The sequence below is a fragment of the Cynocephalus volans genome, chromosome 10 (assembly GCF_027409185.1).
Source record: "Cynocephalus volans isolate mCynVol1 chromosome 10, mCynVol1.pri, whole genome shotgun sequence".
Lineage (NCBI taxonomy): Eukaryota > Metazoa > Chordata > Mammalia > Dermoptera > Cynocephalidae > Cynocephalus > Cynocephalus volans.
Window position 1 is genome coordinate 6115442 of NC_084469.1, and position 22589 is coordinate 6138030.

At 39.1% G+C, this 22589-nt stretch overlaps 1 protein-coding gene across 2 annotated transcripts in view; it reads right to left on the reverse strand.

The window, feature by feature from the left end:
* Window positions 1-22589, reverse strand: part of SOCS7 (suppressor of cytokine signaling 7) — a 45149-nt gene that overhangs the window by 10040 nt on the left and 12520 nt on the right. For both annotated transcript variants that reach the window (XM_063109333.1, XM_063109332.1), the window contains 3 exons: window positions 22372-22540; window positions 19577-19705; window positions 216-351 (listed from right to left, as the gene is read on the reverse strand). In XM_063109333.1, coding sequence (XP_062965403.1) covers window positions 216-351; window positions 19577-19705; window positions 22372-22540 — 434 coding nt within the window. The remainder of the gene's footprint in view (window positions 1-215; window positions 352-19576; window positions 19706-22371; window positions 22541-22589) is intronic.

Here is a 22589-nt window from a genome sequence, read left to right on the forward strand (position 1 = left end):
GAGACTGCAGAAGGGAGGCTGACACACACACCTTCCTCCCTTCTGGCTGCAACGTGACAGTTCTCGAGGTGGGTGCTAAGACACAGGAGAAGTGAAAGGATGGTGCCTGTGAATACTGTATGCCAGGCTCTGCCTGTATAAGCAGCTTTGCAGTCTTCACTGACATCTGTAACTCACCCTCCCTCCCTGCACCAACCCTAATGACCCCATCGTACTTAGGCAGTGGGAGATCCGGGATGTGATCTATCCGGACAAGCTGTCGGATCCGGAATCTGCAAAGGTGCTGGAGGGATTTGACATTGCTGAATCGGGACACTGGATAGAGCAGCTGGACTGGAGTTGGTGGCAGTCCTTCAGGAATGAAAACAAAGGGAAATATTCAGAGGGAACAATGCAGCTAACTGCAACTTCTCTTATAAAGGGAATCCAGGGAGGGGAAACAGGGCTTCTTTATCATTCATGCATGTATTCTATGGAAAAGCCCTTCCATGAAGGACTGCTGATTTCCACTTGCAGGAGAACCACTACCACGTTCTCCTTATCCGAAGCCCTCCCTAGCATCCTCTTAACAGCCAAGAGTCCTACTTCCCCAGAACAGACCAATGAATAACACCAGGCTAGAGACTCTGCTTAGAGCCAAGTGGCCAATCCCAGGCCTGAGGCTCTCAGGGAAGGGCAAGAATCAAAAGCATCCCTATTGGGAATGGGAGACATTTGTTTGGCAGTATCCTAAAGGTGAGGACTCGGGAAGGCTGTTCAGAGGGGTCCCACCAAATTCTAACTGGGAAGTAGAGAGGCTGGTAAATAGAAAACAATAGCTAGGATCAAAGCTGATAAATCGATCACTCCTGCTATTTACTTCAAGCCAGGATAATCAGGTTCAGCCACCTCTTATCCATCCACCCCCCACCCCACCTCCCACCCCCACTACTGAAATTTTAAGCTGGGGTACAGGAACAGAAGAAAAGAAGATGATGCTTTTAAAAGAACTGTTACAGTAGCTTGGAAAAGCTTGGATTAGTACTATTTGGCACAAAAGTGCCTGGTGACTGCTGCCAGCCAGGCTCAGCGGGAGTGCCACACCCTACGTATCAGTGGGCTTAATGCCGGGAAATCCTGACCTCCAAAGAGTCCACATCACAGAATGGAGACACCCAGAATGGGAAGGGCACTGAAACAGGTTCACGCCACAGAATGGAGACACAGAATGGCAGGGAGGACACTGAAACAGGTTCAAGGGAGCTAAGAAAATTCTGTCTCAATAAACAAAGGGGATATGGAAGGTAAATAAGCAAACTGCTTTGAGAAATAATCGAAGTTGCAAAATCTTAGAAAGAATTCTTTTCTCAGCCATTGTCACATCAAAAGAAATTCTGCAGACATAGCAGGTCAAAAAATAAAATAGCTACTATTATTGGGGTTTAATTTCAAACAGCTTTTAAATCTTGTTTGAAGGCATGAGAAGAAAGAAATTAAAGCCTGCAAGATTGCTTCCCAAAGCTTTTTCATGGTCACTGACAACTGGCTTTCTCAAAAAAAAAAAAAAAAAAAAAAAGTACCATACATATTGTACTGTTACTAAACAAATAAGCTTATATTAAAAAACATTTAACACTTTTAGCCTTCAAAACTATTCTTTGCGACAGATACCACCACCCTCATTCCAAATATAAAGAAACTGAGGCCCAGTGAACTTAGAGAATTTGTTCATGGCACAGAACCAATAAAGCTAGCCTGCACTGAACACTTGCTGTCTAAAGAAGAGTTATCAGTGGCTCTGCCGTAGCCCAGTGAACCTCTGAGGGAGGTTCTCCAGGCGTGTCGCCAGAGTGCCTGCTCCTCTGACTGTCTGACAGCGGGAAAGTCCAGGACAGTCACACTACCTTGATTTATGACCAGCCTCCCCCAGTCCCTTTCTCCACTCTCCCCTGCTTCAAGCCTAAGGCTTATATTTTGAATCACTACAGTCTTCCTCCTCCACCCAGGTGGTTGGTTCTCTCCATTAAAAAAAATTCACATACAAATTTCTCTCTTGAATATATTTAATTTAAGTGGTTTTATAAAATGATTTTGGGCTCAAGGGCCTCTTTGAATTTGTCCTTTCCCTCACAGGTATTTATATATTGTTTAGTAAATTAAACTATGGCAAAAAGAAAGCTTTTGGGGTTTGTTTGTAATATTGGTAAATTCAACATGATGTTTCAGAGATAAAAGTAATTTATGTATCTAATAATTTATTCCCATAGATACAATGCTATAGGGCTTATGCTTAAAGAGATCAAGATAATATGTAACACACAATTATCTGACTGTTTGCCTACTTGCATTTTTTAGGGGTGGAGTGGCAGGCTGGTAAGGGGATCTGAACCCTTGACCTCGGTGTTATAACACTGTGCTCTAACCAACTGCGCTAACTGGCCAGCCCCGACTTGGATTTTAATGACCACGTATATTTGCCTATTTATTTGTGTTACTTTTAGCCTTGAGGTTCACTAATAGCTATTTGAAATCTGTTAATTCTCTGATATTACCTGGTGTCAACCTGATCATTTACTGTTTGTCCCAAAATATAGCAAACGATTTGAGCTCTCACATTCAGAGCATGTTAACAGAAAAGATTAGAAATGAAAAGAAATCCACGATAAATACCAGTGCAGCTGAAAGGGTAAGGGTGAAATGGAACAGTGATCATTAATAACTCTCCTCTGGTGCTCATGCCAGGGGTCCTGGGCACAAATCCAGTTCCCAGCCACATCACTATTTTTTTCTTCTCCCAACAAGGACCAGTTGGGGAAAGAAATCTCTTCCAGATATGAGCAGCCCAACACCCGGGTCTTTCTGCCACACCAAAAGTCTTTTTGCTCCCTGAAGACCAGAATCAGATCAGGAATCATACCTACTTCATAATCAGGATCTCATTTTCTTAGAAATGTAAGTATATGGCTGGCTGGTTAGCTCAATTGGTTAGAGCATGGTGTTATAAGAACAAGGACAAGGATTTGGATCCCTGAACCGGTCAGCTGCCAAAAAATTTTTTTAAAAAAGGAAAGAAACATAAGTATTATAAATATAGAGGGAATAAACTAGGGAGCTTGGATGACCTTATATGTAATCATTCAAGAGGAAAAAATAAACATAAGGTCAAGGGTCAAAAGTTTTCAGCTAACAGGGAAGTACTGTTTAATACCCCATTCTATTCTTCAGCTTTAAAGAGTTTATAAAAAGAAAAACTATACAACATAACAAATTCTTAACAATGCATTTTTCTGGGGAGTGGGAGTAAGAGTCGGAGGGCAGAAGATTCACTTTTCCTTATATAGTCTTGTGTGCTATTTGACTTTTTTACCACATACATGTTATTTTAACAATTTAATAATTAAAATTAAGAAAACAATTCTATTTACAATAGCATCAAAAGCAATCAAATACTTAGGAATAAACTTAATAAAAGAAGTGTAAAACATATAAAAAATTACAAAACATTGTTCAAAGAGTTTAAAGAAGACCTTAACAAGAAGGAAGATACCCTGTGTCCGTGGATCAGAAGACTTAATACTGCCAATACAGCAATACAACCCAAACTGGTGTACAACTCAATCCCTACCAAAATCTCAGTGAGCTTGTTTGAAGAAATTGACAAGCTGATCTTAAAATTCATATGGAAATGCAAGGGACCCAAAATAGCCAAAACGATCTTGAAAGAGCAGAACAAACTTGGAAGACTCACTCTTCTCAATTTCAAAACTTACTACAAAGCTATATAGTAATCAAGACAGTGTGGCATAAGGATGAACATACAGCTCAGTGGAAGAGAACTGAGAGTCCACAAATAAACCCTCACATTTACAATGAACTGATTTCAACAAAAATGCCAAAACAATTCAGTGGGGAAAGAAATATCTTTTCAAAAAATGGTGCAAGGACAACTGGATATTCACATGAAAAAGAATGAAGATAAACCCCTTCCTCACACCACACACAAAAATTAACTCAAAATGGATCACAGACCTAACTTAACAGCTAAAACTATGTTTCTTAAAAGAAAACATACGGCCCTTCCACTAAGGGCGCCAGAGCAGGACAGCGACTACCCAGGCCCAGAGCCAGCAACACCGGAGCCGCGGCGGCGGGGGCAGCAGCAGCAGTGGCAGCGGCGGCCCCTCCTCACCCGAACATCAGGGCCCTCCAGACCCAGGCGCCCCAACATATTGAGCCGAGCTGGAGCCGACGAGCGGCGGCCGCACTCGGACCAGGGACTCCACGCACTGCCCCCGAATCTCCTCTGAGTCTGCCTGCTGTGTTCATCAGACTGCCCAGTGGAACAGAAGATACTCTGCTCATTTCATCTGATCTGTGGACTGTGAAACCCCCTGCCACAATGAATAAACATCAAAGAAAAGATACCAGAAATACGAAAAATCAAGAAAGTACACCACCAAAAGATAATAAATCTCAAGCTCTAGATCCTATAGAACAAGAAGCCCTTGAAATGACTGACAAGGAATTTCGAGTGATAATTCTAAGGAAACTGAATGAGATACAAGAAAACTCAGCTAGACATCATGATGAAACGAGGAAAAGTATACAGGACCTGAAAGAGGAAATGTACAAGGAAATCAATGTCCTGAAAACAAATGTAGCAGAACTAGCTGAACTGAAGAAGTTATTCAGCGAAATAAAAAACACAATGGAGAGTTCAACCACCAGGCTTGTCGAAGTTGAAGAGAGAACCTCTGAACTTGAAGATGGGCTGTTTGAAATAACACAAGCAGACAAAAAGAAAGAAAAAAGAATCAAAGACATTGAAGAAAATCTGAGAGAGATATCAGACCTTAAGCGCTCAGATATCCAAGTCATGGGTATTCCAGAAGGGGAGGAAAACGGAGATTGCATTGAAAACATATTCAACAAAATAGTGGCAGAAAACTTCCCAGGTATAGGAAAAATCACAGATCTTCAGTTCCAGGAAGCTCAATGATCTCCAAATGTATTCAACCCAAAAAGGCCTTCTCCAAGACATGTTATAGTCAAATTGGCAAAACTCAGAGACAAAGAGAGAATCTTAAAAGCTGCAAGAGAGAAGCATCAAATCACCTATAAGGGAGCCCCAATCAGGCTAACATAAGACTTTTCATCACAAACCCTAAAAGCTAGAAAAGAATGGGATGATATATTCAAAATACTAAAAGACAAAGATTGCCAGCCAAGAATACTCTACCCTGCAAGGCTATCCATCCGAAATGAAGGGAAAATAGTATATTTCTCAGACAAACAAAAACTGCAGGAGTTCACTACCACACGACCACCTTTACAAGAAATCCTCAAGGGAGTACTGGGTTTGGTTCCTGAAAAATAGCTACCACTGCCATAAAAACCCAAGAAAAATCTAAACCCACTAGTATAATAAAAATGGCATTCATGAAGAGAAAACAAATAAACAAAAACGCTATCTACGGGCCGAGCTCGTGGCGCACTAGGGAGAGTGCTGCGCTGGGAGCGCGGCGACGCTCCCGCCGCGGGTTCGGATCCTATATAGGAATGGCCGGTGCACTCACTGGCTGAGTGCCGGCCACAAAAAAGACAAAAAAAAAAAAAACAACAACAAAAAAAAAACGCTATCTACAACCTAAAGAACCAACAAACACAGAAACCAAACAGTAAATCAGAAAGCAAGGAACAAAAGACACCTAAGACAACCAAACAACCAATAAAATGCTAGGAATAAATCAACACCTTTCAATAACAACTCTAAATGTAAAAGGCTTAAATCCCCCAATCAAAAGACACAGACTGGCTGACTGGATCAAAAAGGAGAACCCAACTATATGCTGCTTACAAGAGACCCACCTCACCCATAAAGATTCACATAGACTAAGAGTGAAAGGATGGAAAAAGATTTACCAGGCAAACAGAAAAGAAAAACGAGCTGGAGTAGCTATTCTTATATCTGACAAAATAGACTTTAAACTAAAAACCATAAAAAGAGACGATGAGAGACACTACTTAATGATAAAAGGACTGATCCATCAAGAAGACATAACAATCATAAATATGTACGCACCCAATGTTGGAGCAGCCAGATTTATAAAACAAACTCTATTAGACCTAAGGAAGGAAATAGACACTAATACCATAATAGCAGGGGACCTGAACACCCCACTGTCAATATTAGACAGATCATCTAGGCAAAGAATCATCAGAGAAACACAAGATCTAAACAATACTCTAGACCAATTGGAATTGGCAGATATCTACAGAACATTCCATCCAACAACCTCAGAATATTCATTCTTCTCATCAGCACATGGATCATTCTCCAGGATAGATCACATATTAGGTCACAAATCAAGTCTCAATAAATTCAAAAAAATTGGAATTATCCCATGTATTTTCTCAGACCACAATGGATTAAAACTAGAAATTAATAACAAATGAAACCCCGGAAACTATACAAACACATGGAAATTAAACAGCATTCTACTTAATGACATATGGGTCCACGAAGAAATCAAGCAGGAAATCAAAAAATTTATTGAAACTAATGAAAATAATGATACATCATACCAAAACCTGTGGGATACTGCAAAAGCAGTATTAAGGGGGAAATTTGTTGCATTAAATGCTCACCTCAGAAGAATGGAAAGATGGCAAGTGAACAACCTAACACTTCACCTTAAAGAACTAGAAAAACAAGAACAATCCAAACCTAAAGTTAGCAAATGGAAAGAAATCATTAAGATCAGAGCAGAACTTAATGAAATTGAAACCCAAAAAACAATACAAAAGATCAATGAATCAAAAAGTTGGTTTTTTGAAAAGATAAATAAAGGCCGGCCCGTGGCTCACTCGGTAGAGTGCGGTGCTGATAACACCAAGGCTACGGGTTCGGATCCTATATAGGGATGGCCAGTTTGCTCACTGGCTGAGTGCGGTGCTGACAACACCAAGCCAAGGGTTGAGATCCCCTTACCGGTCATCTTTTAAAAAAAAAAAAAAAATGAAAAGATAAATAAAATTGACAAACCATTAGCATGGCTAAGAAAAAAAAGAAGAGAGAAGATGCAAATAACAAAACTTAGAAATGAAAAAGGTGATATTACAACTGATTCATCTGAAATACAAGGAATCAATCAATACGCCAACAAGTCTGAAAATCTGGAGGAAATGGATAAATTTCTGGACAAACACAAGCTCCCAAAACTGAGCCATGAAGATGTAGAAAATCTGAACAGACCAATAACAATAAAGGAGATTGAAGCTGTTATCAGAAAGCTCCCAACAAAGAAAAGCCCAGGACCAGATGGATTCACAGCAGAATTCTACCAAACATTCAAAGAGGAATTGACACCGATTCTTTACAAACTATTCCAAAAGATTGAAATAGACGCAAATCTCCCAAACTCATTCTATGAAGCAAACATCATCCTGATACCAAAACCAGGTAAAGATAAAACCAAAAAAGAAAATTACAGGCCGATATCCTTGATGAATATAGATGCAAAAATCCTCACTAAAATACTAGCAAACAGAATACAGCAACACATACGTAAAATTATTCACCACGATCAAGTGGTATTCATTCCAGGGATGCAAGGTTGGTTCAACATACAGAAATCAATAAATGTGATACACCATATTAATAAAATCAAACACGAGGGCCATATGATCATCTCTATAGATGCTGAAAAAGCATTTGATAAAATTCAACACTCATTCATGACAAAGACCCTCTATAAGTTAGGTATAGACGGAAAGTATCTCAACATAATTAAAGCCATATATGATAAACCCACTGCCAATATCATCCTCAATGGGGAAAAGCTAAAAGCTTTTCCTTTAAGAACAGGAACTAGACAAGGATGCCCACTCTCACCACTCCTATTCAACATAGTGTTGGAAGTACTAGCCAGAGCAATCAGAGAAGAGAAGGAAATAAAGGGCATCCAGATAGGAAAAGATGAAGTCAAACTGTCCCTGTTTGCAGATGACATGATCCTATATATTGAACAGCCTAAAGCCTCTACAAAAAAACTCTTGGAGGTGATAAAAGATTTCAGCACAGTAGCAGGATACAAAATCAACACACAAAAATCAGTTGCATTTCTATTCTCCAATAGTGAACATGCAGAAAGAGAAATCAAGAAAGCCTGCCCATTTACAATAGTCACCAAAAAAATAAAATACTTAGGAATTGAGTTAACCAAGGATGTGAAAAATCTCTATAATGAGAACTACAAACCACTGCTGAGAGAAATTAGAGAGGATACAAGAAGATGGAAAGATATCCCATGCTCTTGGATTGGAAGAATCAACATAGTGAAAATGTCCATACTACCCAAAGTGATATACAAATTTAATGCAACCCCCATCAAAATTCCAATGACATTTTTCTCAGAAATGGAAAGAACTATCCAGACATTTATATGGAATAGCAAAAGACCACGCATAGCCAAAGCAATGCTGAGCAAAAAGAATAAAGCTGGAGGCATAACAATACCTGAATTTAAACTATACTACAAAGCTATAATAACCAAAACAGTTTGGTACTGGCATAAAAACAGACACACTGATCAATGGAATAGAATAGAGAATCCAGAAATCAATCCACACACCTACCGCCATCTGATCTTTGACAAAGGCACCAAGCCTATACACTGGGGAAGAGACTGCCTCTTTAGCAAATGGTGCTGGGAGAACTGGATATCAATATGCAGGAGAATGAAACTAGACCCATACCTTTCACCATACACTAAAGTCAACTCAAAATGGATTAAAGAATTAAACATACACCCTGAAACAATAAAACTTCTTAAAGAAAACATAGGAGAAACACTTCAGGAAAAAGGACTGGACACAGACTTCATGAATACGACTCCAAAAGCACGGGCAACCAAAGGAAAAATAAACAAATGGGATTATATCAAACTAAAGAGCTTCTGCACAGCAAAAGAAACAATTAACAGAGTTAAAAGACAACCAACAGAGTGGGAGAAAATATTTGCAAAATATATATCCGACAAAGGATTAATATCCAGAATATACAAGGAACTCAAACAACTTTACAAGAAAAAAACAAGCAACCCAATTAAAAAATGGGCAAAAGAGCTAAGTAGGCATTTCTCTAAGGAAGATAGAGAAAATGGCCAACAGACATATGAAAAAATGCTCAACATCACTCAGCATCCGGGAAATGCAAATCAAAACCACACTGAGGGCCGAGCCCGTGGCGCACTCGGGAGAGTGTGGCCTTGGGAGCGCAGCGACGCTCCCGCTGCGGGTTCAGATCCTATATAGGACTGGCCGGTGCGCTCACTGGCTGAGTGCCGGTCACGAAAAAGAAAACAAACAAACAAACAAAAAAAAAACCACATTGAGATACCATCTAACCCCAGTTAGGATGGCTAAAATCCAAAAGACTCTGAACGATAAATGCTGGCGAGGGTGCGGAAAAAAAGGAACTCTCATACACTGTTGGTGGGACTGCAAAATGGTGCAGCCTCTATGGAAAATGGTATGGAGGTTCCTCAAACAATTGCAGATAGATCTACCATATGACCCAGCTATCCCACTGTTGGGAATATACCCAGAGGAATGGAAATCATCAAATCGAAGGTATACCTGTTCCCCAATGTTCATCGCAGCACTCTTTACAATAGCCAAGAGTTGGAACCAGCCCAAATGTCCATCATCAGATGAGTGGATACGGAAAATGTGGTACATCTACACAATGGAATACTACTCAGCTATAAAAACGAATGAAATACTGCTATTTGCAACAACATGGATGGACCTTGAGAGAATTATATTAAGTGAAACAAGTCAGGCACAGAAAGAGAAATACCACATGTTCTCACTTATTGGTGGGAGCTAAAAATAAATAAATAAATTCACACACAAAAAAAAAAACCGGGGGGGGGAGAGGGGACATAACAACTATAATTCCTTGAAGTTGATATGACAAGTGATCAGAAAGGACATTGTTGGGTGGGAGGGGGAGAGGGAGGAGGGAGGGAGGTTTCGGTAATGGGCCACAATAATCAACCACATTGTATATCGACAAAATAAAATTAAGATAAAATAATAATAATAATAAAAAAATAAATTAAAAAAAAATTCATATGAAAAAAAAGAAAACATAGGTATTAATTTCCATTACTGTGAGTTATCTTCTAAATATAACAAGTAAAAAAAAAAATAGAAAAATAGATAAATGGAAGCTCATCAAAATCAAAACCGTTTGTGCTTCAAAGGATATCACTAACAAAGTAAAAGAACAACCCACAAAATGGGATAAAATATTTGCAAATCATATATATCTGACAAGAAACTTGTATCTAGAATACATAAAGAACTCTTATAACTCAATAATAAAAAGACAACCCAATTTAAAAAATGGGCAAAGAATTTGAATAGATATGCAAATAGTCAATAAACACATGAAAAGATGTCAATATCATCAGTCATTAGGGAAATGCAAATCAAAACTACAATGAGATACCACTTCACACCCACTAGGATGGCTACATTAAAAAAGATGGACAATAACAAGCCTTGGTGAGGACATGGAAAAACTGGAATCCTTATGCATTGTTGGTGGGAATGCAAAATTGTGCAGTAGTTGTGCAAGTTTGGCGGGTTTTCAAAAAGTTAAACATAGGGATGGCATATGAGACAGCAATTCCATTCCTAGGTATATCCAAGATAATTGAAAACATATATTCACTCAAAATTTTGTGCATGAATGTTCATAGAAGCATTATTTCATAATAGCCAAAAACTGGAAACAACCCAAATATCATCAACTGATAAACAAAATGTGTTATCTCCACACAATGAAACATTATTCAATCATAAAAAGGAACAACGTGTTGGTACATGCTACAACACACAGGAACCTTGAAAACATTATGCTAAGTGAAAAGAATCAAACACAAAAGGCCAATTATTGTATGATTCCATTTATGTGAAGTATCCTGAATAGTCAAATCCATAGAGACAGAAAACAGATCAGTGGTTGCCAGGAGCTAGAAGGTGAGGGGAACAGGGAGTAACTGCTAACGGTATGGGGTTTTCAATCTGGCGTGATGAAAATGCTCTAAAACTGATTTTGGTGATTGTTGTGCAACTCTGTGAATATACTAAAAACCACCGAATTGTTCACTTTAAATGGGTGAATTTTATGTTATATGAATTACATCTCAATAAAGTTGTTATATGAGGGAGGGAGAAACAGTGGGAAGAGACTTCCACTGGCCAAAGATGGTACAATATGAACTTCAATAACCATAACTGTAATGGATTAAACCCACCAAGTACAATTAATTCAATTAATTAATAATACTATTTTTTAAAAATGGTCATCTTCAAAGGATGATAGGGAACCAACTCATTATCTTGAAAATTGGTAAATAAAAGAAAAGAATGAAGCATTTATCCTGATTTTCCTACATGAATTTGATAAACAAACAATAGATAAGGGAAAATGTTTCTATAAAATTATTCCATCTAATAAATAAAAAGGAAGTGATAAAATCAGAATATCACCATTTTGCAACTTCCAATGAATGGCTGCTAAGATCACAAAGAGACACACCAGCCATTATGTGTTTCCCTACAGACATGCCAAATACTACCTATACAGTCTTGCCAAAAAGATCAAGCCTGAGATTGGATCAGACTCCTGCTAATTTGTAAGAAATATAGAGCACAGAACAGCATGCCTGAAATACACCAACCAGTAAAATCCAGGGAGATTCTTTTTTTTTTTTTTTGTCTTTTTCGTGACCGGCACTCAGCCAGTGAGTGCACCGGTCATTCCTATATAGGATCCGAACCCGCCGCGGGAGCGTCGCCGTGCTCCCAGCGCAGCACTCTACCGAGTGCGCCACGGGCTCGGCCCAAAATCCAGGGAGATTCTCCAGGTCAAACAACCCAATTCTTCAATAGATAAATTATAAGGAAATAAAAAAGAAACCTACAGATTAAGAGACTTAAAAGACATCGAATTTTTTCAAAGTGAACAACTCTAAAGCATAGTGTTCAGGAAAGCACATTTGGAAGATAAAAGTATTAACAGAAAAACAAAAGGAAGTTATTCCTATAAAGGGAGGGGTAGAGATTGTGACAGGGCACATGGAAGGATTTCTTGTGTGGCTGGCAAAGTTCTAGTTCTTCTGATTGAGTGGTGTTCACCTTATAATAAAATTAAACCATGCATTTGATTTGTATGGTTTCCTATATAGTTCATAATAAAAAAAGAAAAGAAAAGAAATACAGATACTATATTACCTTTATTTTTTATTTTTTATTTTTATTTTTTTTGTCTTTTTCGTGACCGGCACTCAGCCAGTGAGTGCACCGGCCATTCCTATATAGGACCCGAACCCGCGGCCGCTGGGAGCGTCGCTGCGCTCCCAGCGCAGCACCCTCCCGAGTGCGCCACAGGCTCGGCCCCTATATTACCTTTAAAGTAGTGCTGTCACCTGCTCACAAAAACAAACCCAAACCAGGTATCAAGCCTTTGGATCCAATTACCATTTTATAGGAAATTTAGGGGACAGAAGAAACTATCAGGTTACACCATAGGGATGCTCCAGGTAAATTCCAGACAGGACAATATTTTAAATATACAAATTGCAAGGAAAAGAGGGAAAAAAAAGAAAAAAGAAGAGATGAAAAGGAAAACTATAAATTAAAAGAGATTTAAGACACATTAACCAATAGCCATATGCAGATTTAATTGAAACCCAATTCAAAAAACTGTTTTTTTGGTTAAGATACTGACTTGGTTACAAAGGGATCAAGGTTTAATGTCACTAGTAATAAGCCACTGACATGTACATCCTGATACAATGCACTGAGAATGACATATCACTTTGTCGGTATTATTCCCCCAATAATGTGTACCCAAATTGAGGAACATCCTACAAAACAACTGATCAAAACTCTTCAAAACTCTCATTATCATGAAAGACCAATAAAGACTGAAGAATTATCACCAATTGGAAGAGATTAAGGAGACATGACATCTAAAGAAATGTAAGATCTTGGAACAAATTCCTAGAATTAAAAAAAAGACATATGGCTGGCCAGTTAGCACAGGTGGTTAGAACATGGTGCTGATACCACCAAAGGTCCAGGGTTCGATGCCTATATGGGCCAGCTGCCCCCCCCCCCAAAAAAAATTGTCTTAGCTGAGAGAAATAATAATCAGCAGAGACATAACAATAAATAAATAAATAGATAGATAGATAGATAGATAGATAAATAAATGATAAATTAATTAATTAATTTTTAAAAAAGACATTAGTAGAAAAACTAGTGAAATCTCAATAAGGTCTGTAGTTTAGTTAATAGTAATGTACCAGTGTTAATTTCTTAGTTTTAATAATTTTACCAACGTAATATAAGATGGGTATACAGGAATATGGTACTATTTTTGCAACTCTCTATAAGTCCAACATTATCTCAAAATAAAAAGCTAAAATAAAAACTATAACAAGTGCTGGCCAGTTAGCTCAGTTGGTCAGAGTATGGTGTTGTAACACTAAGGTCAAGGGCTTGGATCCCAGTACCAGCCAACACCAAAACAAAACGAAAAAAACTATGACATTTATGAGACAATTGGAAGTGTGAATGTTGACCAGATATTTGATATTAAGGAATCACTATTAAATTTTATTTAGGTGTGAAATTATACCATAAATACATTTTTAAAAAGTTGTTAGCTAATTGTCACATCCAAGAGAAGTCTAAGGAGACATGATAACTAAATATAATGTGGTAGCCTGGATATTCTGGAACAGAAAAAGGACATCAGGTAAAAAGGAAATCTGAATAAAGTATGTATATTAGTTAACAATAATGTATTAAGAATAGTTCATTAAGTGTGACAAATGTACCACACTAACATAAGATGTTAATAACAGGAATCTGGGCATGGGGTGTATGAGAACTCTGTGTGATATCTATGTAATTTCTTTATAAAACTAAATGTATTATTATTATTAATTTATTTTTTTTAAGATGACTGGTAAAGGGATCTTAATCCTTGACTTGGGGTGTTGTCAGCACCATGCTCACCCAGTGAGCTAACCGGCCATCCCTATATGGGATCCGAACCCATGGCCTTGGTGTTATCAGCACCACACTCTCCTGAGTGAGCCATAGGCCGGCCCAAACTAAATGTATTCTAAAATAAGTTTTTTGGGTTTTTTTTTTCTGTAAATTCATTATCGTTTAGAGAAACATACTGAAAATTCACAGACGATAAGATATCTGAGATCTGCTCCAGTATAACAAGGGCTGTACATAAAAACTGACTTCTGCATTTTAATGTATGTTACATTTCTTTTTTTTTTAAAGATGACCGGTAAGGCGGTAAGAAGATCTTAACCCTTGACTTGGTGTTGTCAGCACCACGCTCTCCCAAGTGAGCCAACCGGCCATTCCTATATAGGGATCCGAACCCGTGGCCTTGGTATTATCAGCACCACTCTCTCCCAAGTGAGCCATGGGCCGGCCCAACATATGTTACATTTCAATAAAGTATACTTAAACAAAAAATACGAGTATGCAACAAGGGAGTGGATAGGTATGTGGACAGGGCAGGTGTTACCATGGGCTCCATGGGCTGATGATGGTTGTTGGGGTTGGGTGATTTATTATACTATTCTGTGTACCTAGGATTTACTGTTCTATTCTGCATATGAAACAAATGAACATAAAGAAGAAAATAAGCCAGAAGTAAGTCTGGTTTGCAAACATACATGAGGGAGTCTTACTGAGTTGCTAGAGGGGCCATTTAGCCAGAGCAAGGAGGGGAGCCCAGTCAATGGCAAGACTGTGCCTATAAAACAAGGTCAACTTTTCACCTGAGAAAAGCCCAGAGAATATGGTCACAAATTTCCATGAAAGGAGTCCTGACTTCTTCACAAGCATCCACGAAATAATCTCTTCTGAGAATGCCTAATATCTCATCAGCAAATATGTGAGTGTTCTAATATGCGAAATAATACAGAGCAAAGGAAAGATAATTCTTACCTTGGAGGACCTGGCAATCAGACAGGGAAGATAAATAACAACAAAGGATATCCCAGGGACCACCCAGAGTGTCATTCAACAAATACATCCTGAGTACCTCCTTTATAGGGTTAGGAGTCCACTACAGACACCACTTTAAAAACATCCTGTGCTCCTATATCTTAGAGACCATGAGGAAAAAGTAACATTTGTTGAGTGCTTACTCTGTGCCAGGCATTATCTTAAATATTTTACATGAATAATCTCTTGCATTTCTCAAAACCCTATAAGGAAGGTAATATCATCATTCCCGTTTTACTGATGAGGAAACTGAGGCAGGAGAGGTTTAGTAACATGATTAAAATCACACAGCTAAGTAAGTAGCAGGGCCGAAGGTGACACTCAGGTGTTCTGGCTCCAGAATGCATACTTTCTCACTCCTATGGTATATAGCAGTGGTTCCCAACTGGGGAGGATTTTGGCCTCCAAGACATATGGAGACATAATTTTGGTTACCACAACTGGGGCGGGGGACTGGGTGCTACTGGCATCTAGTGAGTAGAAGCCAGGAATGCTGGTAAACTTCCTCCAATGCACAGGAATTCTCCAGCCTAAAATGTCAATAGAGCTGAGTTGAGAAACCCTGGTATACAGGGAAGACATGTCACTGAACAAGTAATTATAGGCTTAAAGATGGTTACAAAAGAGGGCTGGCCAGTTACCTGAGATAAGGTTAGAGTGTAGTGTTATAACACCAAGGGCAAGGGTTCAGATACCCTTACAGGACAGCCACCAAAAAAAAAAGTTACAGAAGAGGAAGTAACTGATTTCCTTAATGTGTTGTCCAATTCAAAGTGTGAATTTTTTTTAAATGCATTTTTTTCTTCATGCATGACACAGTTGAAGATTCTCCAACTAGAAAGGACATGTTCACTTTGAGTCTGGCTCTAATAGCATCAGAGGTTTTATGCTAAACCAGTCACATTCTCTTTTTTGACACTGATGTCTGGTATTAGAGGTTTAGTTTATAACTGTGAAATGGAAGGGGCCAGCTCGAGATGTAATCAATGACCTAAGATTTGTTGGGACCATGCTCCAAAATTATGATGAGAAGGGATAAGGGGAAAACCAAGCTCAGGTGCCATCTTTTTTACCAACAGTCCCTCCCTTAAATGCTAGTTATTCAATGTATTCTAATTAATTTCCTTCTGCTTCTCATTGCCACCATCCAGAACTTTTCCATTAGTCCTAGTTACGCAATTCCTGTGATCCAGGGCATCCCTTTGACACTTGTCTTGATGCCCTCCTAGTACATCCAGCTCTAGGATTAGAGCCAGAAAAACCTGAGTTTGCATCCTGGCTCTGCAATTCACCTGTTCATCAGTTTCTTAATCTGTGTTTGTTTTTTTTTAAAAAAAGACTGTAATATCCCCTCAAAGGGTTTTGTAAGGATTAATGAAATAACATCTGGCCCCTTGTATGCGTTCAGTTATGTCATTCCAAAATCTGAACAAACAGGCTCCTTTCTAGAATCTATTGAGTTAAAATCCCTAATGCAGACTGACAGAGGTCAACCGAAATGCTAATGACTGACTACCTCTTCCTCACTCTAATCTTCTCCCCTAATAAAGTCAAGCTCATATAACGCCTAGACCTTTATGATAAGCAAAAGAGGGCAGCAAACACGGCTTTGCCTTCTTTGTGCCAGTCCTTCAAAGAGAGATCACTTATGCTCAGGGGCAAATACTAACTCTGCTTTACCCTTTCAACTTGATTATAAAAAAAAGTAATAATAAATGCAAACAGATATTCTACCTGTAGCATTTATCATAGGTCCTAGAAAGATACCCCCTACTAATAAACATGGTTCTACCTTCTTCATGTAGTTCATAAATACCAGCGCCCAATTTTCAATTGATTACTGCTACCTTACTCCATAACAGAGTGGTGGTAAGTAATGCATAGGATTTGTAGTTAGTTGGGCCCAGAATTGGATCCTGGCCTTCCGCACTGATCAGCTACGTTACCTTTAGAGTAAGCAATTAACGCCCAGCCACCAAAAACAAAACAAAACAAAACAAAAATAGAGTAATTAACTTTTGAGTCTCAGCCTTAATTTCCTCATGAGCAAAATTAAAATAGTCTTATCTTTTTTTATTTGATTTTATTTTTTTAAGATGACCGATAAGGGGATCTTAACCTTTGATATGGTGGTGTCAGCATCACACTCTCTCAAGTGAGCTAACTGGCCATCCCTATATAGGGATCCAAACCCGTGGCCTTGGTGTTATCAGCACCACACTCTCCCAAGTGAGCCACAGGCCAGCCATTATCTTCTTTTAAAATAGACTCACCTATTATTTAACTTTAAGGTTGTTTTAAGAAGTTAGAGATATTTAAATAAAGAACCTGACCAAGTACTTGGCACATGATAGGCCCTCAATAAATACTGTAGTAGCAAACATTAGAAGCTCTAGCTCTTAATGCAACATTAAGAACCTTAGTTAAAATTTCTGCAAGCAGGGCACATTTGTGGAATGGAATGAGCTGTACCTGAGGAGTCCAAGATTTCATGAAGTCTCTCAATACTCTACAAGTAGAGAGAAGCTGCAGAGCCCAGAACCCTCTCTACGATTTCCGTGGCTTGCCCACAAGCAGAGCTGATTACCCTGCCCATGTCAATCCCCACCATGCTGTGCACTGAATTGAACATGTGCTCTTGCCTTTGTCTTCCTCCCTGTCCCATTTTGAGGCTATGAGCCCTCTAAGGGCTGAGATCTGGCTTAGTTTTGATACTCAGTTGTAAAATGTTTGTTAAATACCAAAAAAAAAAAAAAAAAAAAAGCCACAAACTATGAAAATTACAGACCCAATTCCTACAAGGAAGGATTGTAACTTTCCCTTTTAACCAAGTCAACTGCACAAGACCTGACTATGTTGACAGCACTGAGGCAAATACTAAATGAAGTGAGAATTAATACAGTTCACACCCTGTCATGTCTTATTTAAAATCACCAAGATTATAAAAAACATTCCTGTCACCTGGCTCCATCCTGTTCCTGATGCTCTGCCCAAGGTTCCCCTACAACTCCTACTTTTTAGAGCAATTTCTTGGCATCCTGTTTAAGAATCTTAATCTGATTCAACGAGAAAGCACGAAGTTCTCATTTTAACTTCTGTTACATCTTACAATTTCCTCACATTAATGTACCTGTTACTTTGCTTTACCCAACAGTATAAAAGTAGATTCCTTCAAACCATCCCTTCTTCCCCTCCAATAGAGATTATACAGATACCTCCCTAACTTAGTGCGCAGGAAGACTATATAACTACACCATTGAAGATGGGAACTGTCCAGTGCTCCCAAATGGAGAGAAATCTTTGTATTCAACAATGGTAGGGACAACAAGTGTGGTGAACTGAATTATGTCCCCCCAAAACTCTCTGAAGCTTGAATTGTGTCCCCCAAGTTTTATGTATTAGAAACTTTGCCCCCACTGTGACTGTTAAGAGTGTGGGAAATCCTATTATTGTAATTGAAAGGTGGAGCCTTGAAGAGGTGATTAGATTGTAGGACTATGCCATAGTGAATGGATTAAAAATAGTGATCAGAAGTGTGGTTCTGAGGGCTTTAAAAGAGAGAGGAGAGTCTGTCTGTCTCTCTCTGCTCTACCATTTCACAAAGTGATTCTCTGCATCACTGAAATCATCACCAAGACCCTCACCAGATGTGTTTCCTGGATTTGGACTTCCAAGCCTCTGAAACCATAAGCAATAAATTTAATTTTCTTACAAAGTACCCAGTTCCATGTATTCTGTTATAACCAACAAAGATGCACTAATACAACGAGATACAATAAAAGTACCTACTCTCTGAGAGCAAGTCTAGTACAACATGGGCAAAACCGGCAGCAGATACTTCCTAACAGACTGCAATTGTATCCAGCCTCCTTAACACTAACCACGGCCTTTGGTGAACACTCTTAACTTCCCTTTCCTGTGGAAATGACCTGAGAGCTCTCACCTCTCTGCTTCTCAGGCCAGTGTTGAGATGCCTGGATCAGGGACAAGGAACACCTCCAAATGTCAAATGTTCACATGATGCCTGGACATCAGAGATGGGAGCAGTTTTCTCATTCATTTGGTCAGAGAATCAAAGACGCCTCCTCAGGTGTGGAGGGATTAATGTACAAAGACAGGGGTTTAACCACTGGACTCTGTAGGAAGAATGCTTGCTCTAACAGCCAGAAAAAGAGCTTCAAGAAAGTGGTGTGGGGCCGAGCCCGTGGCGCACTCGGTAGAGTGCTGCGCTGGGAGCGCGGCGACGCTCCCGCCGCGGGTTCGGATCCTATATAAGAATGACCAGTGCACTCACTGGCTGAGTGCCGGTCACGAAAAAAAAAAAACGACAAACAAAATAAAAAAAATAAAATAAAATTTATAAAAAAAAAAAAAAAAAAAAAGAAAGTGGTGTGGCCTTTGGGGGCAGGGGGGCCATTTGGATACTATACTGGATCATATCCAAGTTAAATAATTAATATAACTACAGCCTTACCTGGAACCCTGGATCTCAAGAAATAGAGAAACTTCCCATTCTTGGAGTGCATGATGGCTCTCTTAATGAACTCCACCACAGACTGACAGCGATCCTCAAACTTGGGGTGACACCAAAGGCTGAAGGTTCCTGCCATGGAAAATTAAGGAGAAGTAAAAATTTAAAAACTTACTTTAGAAAGATCTGAGAGACTGATTTGAACATTTTACTAATGATTCTTACTTTGGGGAGGGCAATTTTGTGGGCAAGCTGGATCAAAGGTCCCTGAAGCCATGTTTTCCTGCTTATTCCACAACTAATGGGAAGAAAGATGTTGTATTTCATAAGATGTAAATTAGGTCTTACAAGATTTTTGTTAAACAAATAAATAATAAATTCAAGTCAGAAAAAGGATATAAAAAGGTTTGAACATTAATCAAAGTATGAACATTAATCCTTAAATCATAGACTTTGCTTTTATATATGAGGGTACTTCAAAAAGTTCATGGAAAAATAGAATTAAAAGACAATATGAATCTGTCCGTGAACTTTTTTAAGACCTCTTGTACATATTTCCTATAAATACCATAAGAAAAGACTACCATACAGGCTAGCCAGTTAGCTTACTTGGTAGAGTGTGATGCCAATTACACCAAGGTCAAGGGTTCAGATCCTCTTAGTGTCCAGCCATCAAAAAAAAAAAAAAAAAAAATAGACTACCATAGCAAAAGGAAGTTTAAATGACATCCCCCTCAAGAAGATCTAAGTCTCCAAGTTTTCATAGAACAGTCGAAGACAAAAACAGCAGTATTGTGGATGTCACTCACTCATGTGTGTGTTAGGCACAGAAAAATCAAAATCTAAGTCTTCCCTTTTTTAACTTCTAAAATCTCATGCCCCAACACGTTGCAAAGATCCAACCTCAAACTTTAGAATCACAAAGGCAAATGGGAATCTGAACTCCCATGATTTAAAGAAACAAAACAACAACAAACTCCAAAAGCTAAAGCACTAGATTACAAAGGAATCACCCACAAAAAAGATACATAAAAGGGATACTAATCACTCAAGAGAACTGCAGATTTGAGTCTCTCAGGATATTCTTACAGTATCACTTAAAAAGATGACAACAAATGTTCCATTGCAAACTGGCAACTGAAAAGCCCACAAGGCTTCTATTTTTGAAAAATCCATTTATTCAAGGAAGAAAAGTCCCTTTGAACAAAAAGTAATTGGAGAACCATTTGAAAGAGCTCTCATTCCTGGCATCTTACCTATCAGGAACCTAAAGGTCAAGTATTTAGTCATTACTCCCATGGCCTAGTCATTTATCATTTTAATAGGTTTAACAAAATACTTCACTCTGAAATGCTTTATTTTGCCTTTTGTTTTTCTGAGTTTTTTTTAGGAACAGCAAGAAACAGTCTGCAGTCCTGACCCCACCTCCATCCCCCTACCCCCACTCCTGACCCAGTTATCTAATTCATTCTCAGTTCTTTGGACTAAAGTTCCTTTCTATTCATGCATCTCTAAGGTAGAGGTGGGGGCAGAGAAAACCAGGACAAAGCTACACTGACCTAAACACCTACTTCCTGCCTCATAAGAGAAATGGATGCAAATAAATCCAACAGAACATGGGCTGAGAGTGGAGAAAACACTGTGGTGCCTGAGAAGAGCATGACAGAGGTTCTTACTTGAAACGCAATGTCTAATACATCTCATTTAAGGTTGAACACATGTGGGAGAACTGAGGGACGGGAGGCACAAGTCCCTGCAACTCCTCACAGTTCTACACTTTTTTTATTTGTAGCATATGCAGGTATTTTGACAAAGGATGTATTACCTAGACCTACCAATGACTGTCACAAGTTTCTGGCCCAAGTCGGATACAGAATGTCTCAATACAAAGTCAATCCAGAGAGCTGTGTTTAACAGGTCATCTTCTAGGCATGACTGGAACATGAAGGACCACCTGACCACAGAGGAAGAGGTACCACCAGAGAACCAGCAGATAGTCTAAAGCACACTGATCCTACAAACTCTCAGCATTATGATGAATATTTATTTCCTAAGAGACTACAAACCTGACCAAAAGAGGAAATTACTATCACCACACTGTCTGGCAGGAAGTGACTACCAAGCAAAGACGTGACTATCAGGCAAAGAAATTCAGAACAGCACAGTCAGGATCAACACCAAATTCTTCCCTGTGTATATACGATTTAACAGAAAGTATCTCTAGATGGTAAGTTTAATTATAAACAAAGCTTGGGAGAACTTGTCTAATGGTCCTAGGTTGTTTCTTCCTTCTACCAAAAGAGTTTTACTGGCTCTGTTCTCAGAAGCCTCTTCAACAGTTTTGTTCAAGCCCTCCTATCTATAGCAGACAAGATACTTGTAAGACTTTTTACATGGAACCCTTACTCTCCCTTCCCTACCCCTTCCAATGTTTCTTCTAGTGACTGAAACCAGTGCCCACATCAACATTCAATTGAGTCCATGAGGTTTTCCTCCCTAGTCATAGTTCTACTCCTGTGAACTTTCCTACGAAAAAGTCAGCTAGCAAAGGTAGAGAAAGGTGAAGAGGGGGAAGAAGACTCTTCAAACACGAGCACCTCAGAGGCCGGCCCGTGGCTCACTCGGGAGAGTGCGGTGCTGATAACACCAAGGCCACGGGTTCGGATCCCTATATAGGGATGGCCGGTTAGCTCACTTGGGAGAGCGTGGTGCTGACAACACCAAGTCAAGGGTTAAGATCCCCTTACCGGTCATCTTTAAAACAAAACAAACAAAAAAACCCCACCAGCATCTCTTACCTCTGTAGTGCTCCATTCTAGTGTGGTGGGTGATACCCTGTGATCGGAAACTGAGGCTCAGGATGTAACGAGGATCAGAACTGTCTCGTACCAGGAAAGAACCATCTGGCTTCCCTTTCAGCTTCATCTCTGCATCTTCCCAATTCATTGGCCCCCAATACCAACCACACTTTGAAAGACAAGAAGCAGTCAAGAAGTTAAAACAGAAATGTAAAAGT